Raw genomic sequence first — 3,019 nt, 5'->3', positions numbered from 1 at the left:
TTTACATTACTTTATATCTACTCTCTATCCTAGATTGACAAATGTAGCATAAACCCATGTACATGTGGGTAAATTCACCAACACTTTATAAATAACCACGTAAATCTTAGTTTAAAATGATTTATAGTATAACCATGTGAGTAACTTTTTCCCATGAAGGAAAATATATATAATCTTTTATACTCGTAATAATGTTTTATTTTAGTTAAAAACTTTTAGAGTAAAATATTGAATTCTGTGGGTCTCCCCCACCACACAAGACACAACACCACCCTCTGCCTTTTCCAACATTCAACTCTATTTGTTGAGAGTCAAAGCCACCAATCCATCCTTTGATTTTCATACTTATGATTCTCCTGCCCTTTTCCACAAAACTCAATCTCCAAATTCTCTTTGAATCAAATCACTCCCTTTTTTATTCTCTTTAAACCAAATTCACAGCCCATAAAAACCTTTCCTTCTTCCTATTTTGTTTGCTTCATAAATCCATATTAAACTCTCATAAAACAAAACTCTCTAATCAAATGGGTTTTTTCAATCACTTTTTGTTTCTTTTAATCTTTTGTTGTGTTACTACAGCTTTTGCAACAAACCATATTGTTCTAAAACCAAACAGTTCTTCTTCTTCTTCGATTCTAGCTGGACTCGATATCTCGAACAATCCAACCTTAGATGATTGCGGATTCACCTCACCAGAAGAAACCAATTCCCACTATTTACCAAAACCATCAGTCAAACTCCAATTAAAACACACGTCATCATCTTCAACTCATACAAAACCACCCGCAAAAGACTCATTATTCGATTCTACGATAAACGATCTCACCAGAATCGAAACCTTACATAAAAGAATCCTGGAAAAGAAAACGCGCAATTCTTTTCCAGGACGAATAAAACAAGAAAGTGTAAAGGAAAAACCGACGGGAGGTTCTGAAACAGAAGCAGAACCTCCTGTCGGGATGGAAACCTATGCAGGTAAACTTATGGGAACCTTAAAATCCGGAGTAACACTTGGCTCTGGAGAATATTTTATGGATGTTTTTATAGGTACACCTCCTAGACATTATTCTTTAATTCTAGATACAGGTAGTGATTTAAATTGGATTCAATGTACACCATGTTACGATTGTTTTAATCAAACCGGGCCTCATTACGACCCCAACAATTCATCATCTTATAGAAATGTTAGCTGTCATGATCATCGGTGTGGTCTAGTTACTTCTCCCGACCCAGCCCAAATATGCAAGCCCGAATCTACAGCCCAATCGTGTCCTTATTTTTATTGGTACGGTGATAGCTCGAACACGACAGGGGACTTTGCTACCGAGACTTTTACGGTTAATTTGACTACAAATGTTGGTGGGTTTAAGCAGCGGCATCAAGAGGTTCAAGTTGAGAATGTTATGTTTGGTTGTGGTCATTGGAACCGCGGTTTGTTTCATGGTGCGGCTGGGTTGCTTGGGCTCGGGCGTGGCCCGTTGTCGTTTGCGTCTCAGTTACAGTCTTTATACGGGCATTCGTTTTCGTATTGTCTCGTTGATAGAGATAGTAATTCGAGTGTTAGTAGTAAGTTGATTTTCGGGGAAGATAAGGATCTTTTAACTCACCCCGAGTTGAATTTTACTGCGTTAGTTGGGGGCAAAGAGGCCCCCGTGGACGTTTTTTATTACGTTCATATAAAGTCGGTGGTCATTGGGGGTGAAACCCTCGATATACCGGAGAAAACATGGGATTTATCGTCGGACGGGTTCGGTGGAACTATAATCGACTCGGGAACCACACTTAGTTACTTTGCGGATCCTGCTTACGACATCATCAAAAATTCGTTTATGGAGAAAGTAAAAGGATTCCCATTAGTGACAGATTTCCCTATTCTCGAACCGTGTTACAACGTATCGGGAATGGCCGATTACAAAAACGAGCTACCCTCGTTTGGGATCGTGTTCAATGATGGCGCGGTGTGGAACTTTCCAGTCGATAACTACTTTATCAAGCTTGAACCCGAAGAAATAGTGTGTCTAGCCATATTGGGCACGCCTCGTTCTGCTTTATCAATAATTGGTAACTATCAACAACAAAATTTCCATATCATGTATGACACAAAGAAGAATAGGCTCGGGTTCGCGCCAAGAAAGTGCGCCGATGTTTAGTTTGTAAGGTTCGTCGGGTGAGTTGTAATCAACGTGTGACGGGGCAGGGGAAGGTGTAAACGAAAGACCGAATGGTGGTTTTATTTTTTATATTCTTTTTTATTTTTATTATTTCGGTCGAGAATGACCGGAGCATAGAATTAACAATTGATCGACTATATAATTGTTTTTGATATTAATCGAAAATATAAAGCTTTACATTCATTTTGTTGTATTGACAACTACTGTTACATTCTTATACATACATTGTTGTATTATTAGCCTAGTGTCTTTTAGGTAATCAAGAAATAGACACTTCATACAGAAAGTATCTTTCCCAAGTTTGTGTAGAAATGATGTAAAAATAAACGCAATAACAATGTCTATAAAAGTATGCAATTTATTCGTGGAGAATTGTTAAATGCCAATTTTGTTTTTGACGGTGACTTTTTGGTGTTGAATATTGACTGTATATTTAGCTAAAAAGAATTACGGAGTACTTTGACTATGATGTACCGTAGCAGTCTCTTTTATATCCTTCATATCTTGTGGAAAACGAAAATAAACAACGGTTGAATATTTTATTCTTATATTTGACATGAGATAAGTTGTTAAATGTTGGTTATTTTGTTAATATTCACCAACATTTTATTATGGGTTTGATGAGCACAACAATAAACTAATAAGTTTGGGTGGCAATGGTAGGCAACGCCTATGGTGATGTCGGGCGGTTGTGTCATGAGTTGAGCTATATGTGCTGTTTTTTAAAAACAATTATTCAAGATTTGGATGCAAATGAAAAACATTAGAAATGAAAAGCAAATATTGAAATTATTATTTCGACTTGTTCAATTCTAGTCATGTTGTATACTCCATGGGTTACTAGCATT

General features: G+C 37.0%; 1 protein-coding gene across 1 annotated transcript; it reads left to right on the top strand.

Annotated features, from left to right (window-relative positions):
- Positions 1-392: 392 nt before the first annotated feature.
- Positions 393-2,575, top strand: LOC122579365 (aspartyl protease family protein 2-like). The gene has a single exon (XM_043751530.1). The coding sequence runs from the start codon at positions 525-527 to the stop codon at positions 2,148-2,150; it is 1,626 nt and encodes a 541-aa protein (XP_043607465.1). The 5' UTR covers positions 393-524; the 3' UTR covers positions 2,151-2,575.
- Positions 2,576-3,019: the final 444 nt, after the last annotated feature.

The sequence above is a fragment of the Erigeron canadensis genome, chromosome 8, assembly GCF_010389155.1.
Source record: "Erigeron canadensis isolate Cc75 chromosome 8, C_canadensis_v1, whole genome shotgun sequence".
NCBI lineage: Eukaryota > Viridiplantae > Streptophyta > Magnoliopsida > Asterales > Asteraceae > Erigeron > Erigeron canadensis.
The sequence above is the reverse complement of the archived record's forward strand: the minus strand, read 5'-3'. Positions and strand labels throughout refer to the sequence as shown.

What these genes read in the sequence shown, in the direction of transcription:
- LOC122579365 (XM_043751530.1), top strand. Translation starts at nt 525, where the DNA reads ATGGGTTTTTTCAATCACTTTTTGTTTCTTTTAATCTTTTGTTGTGTT.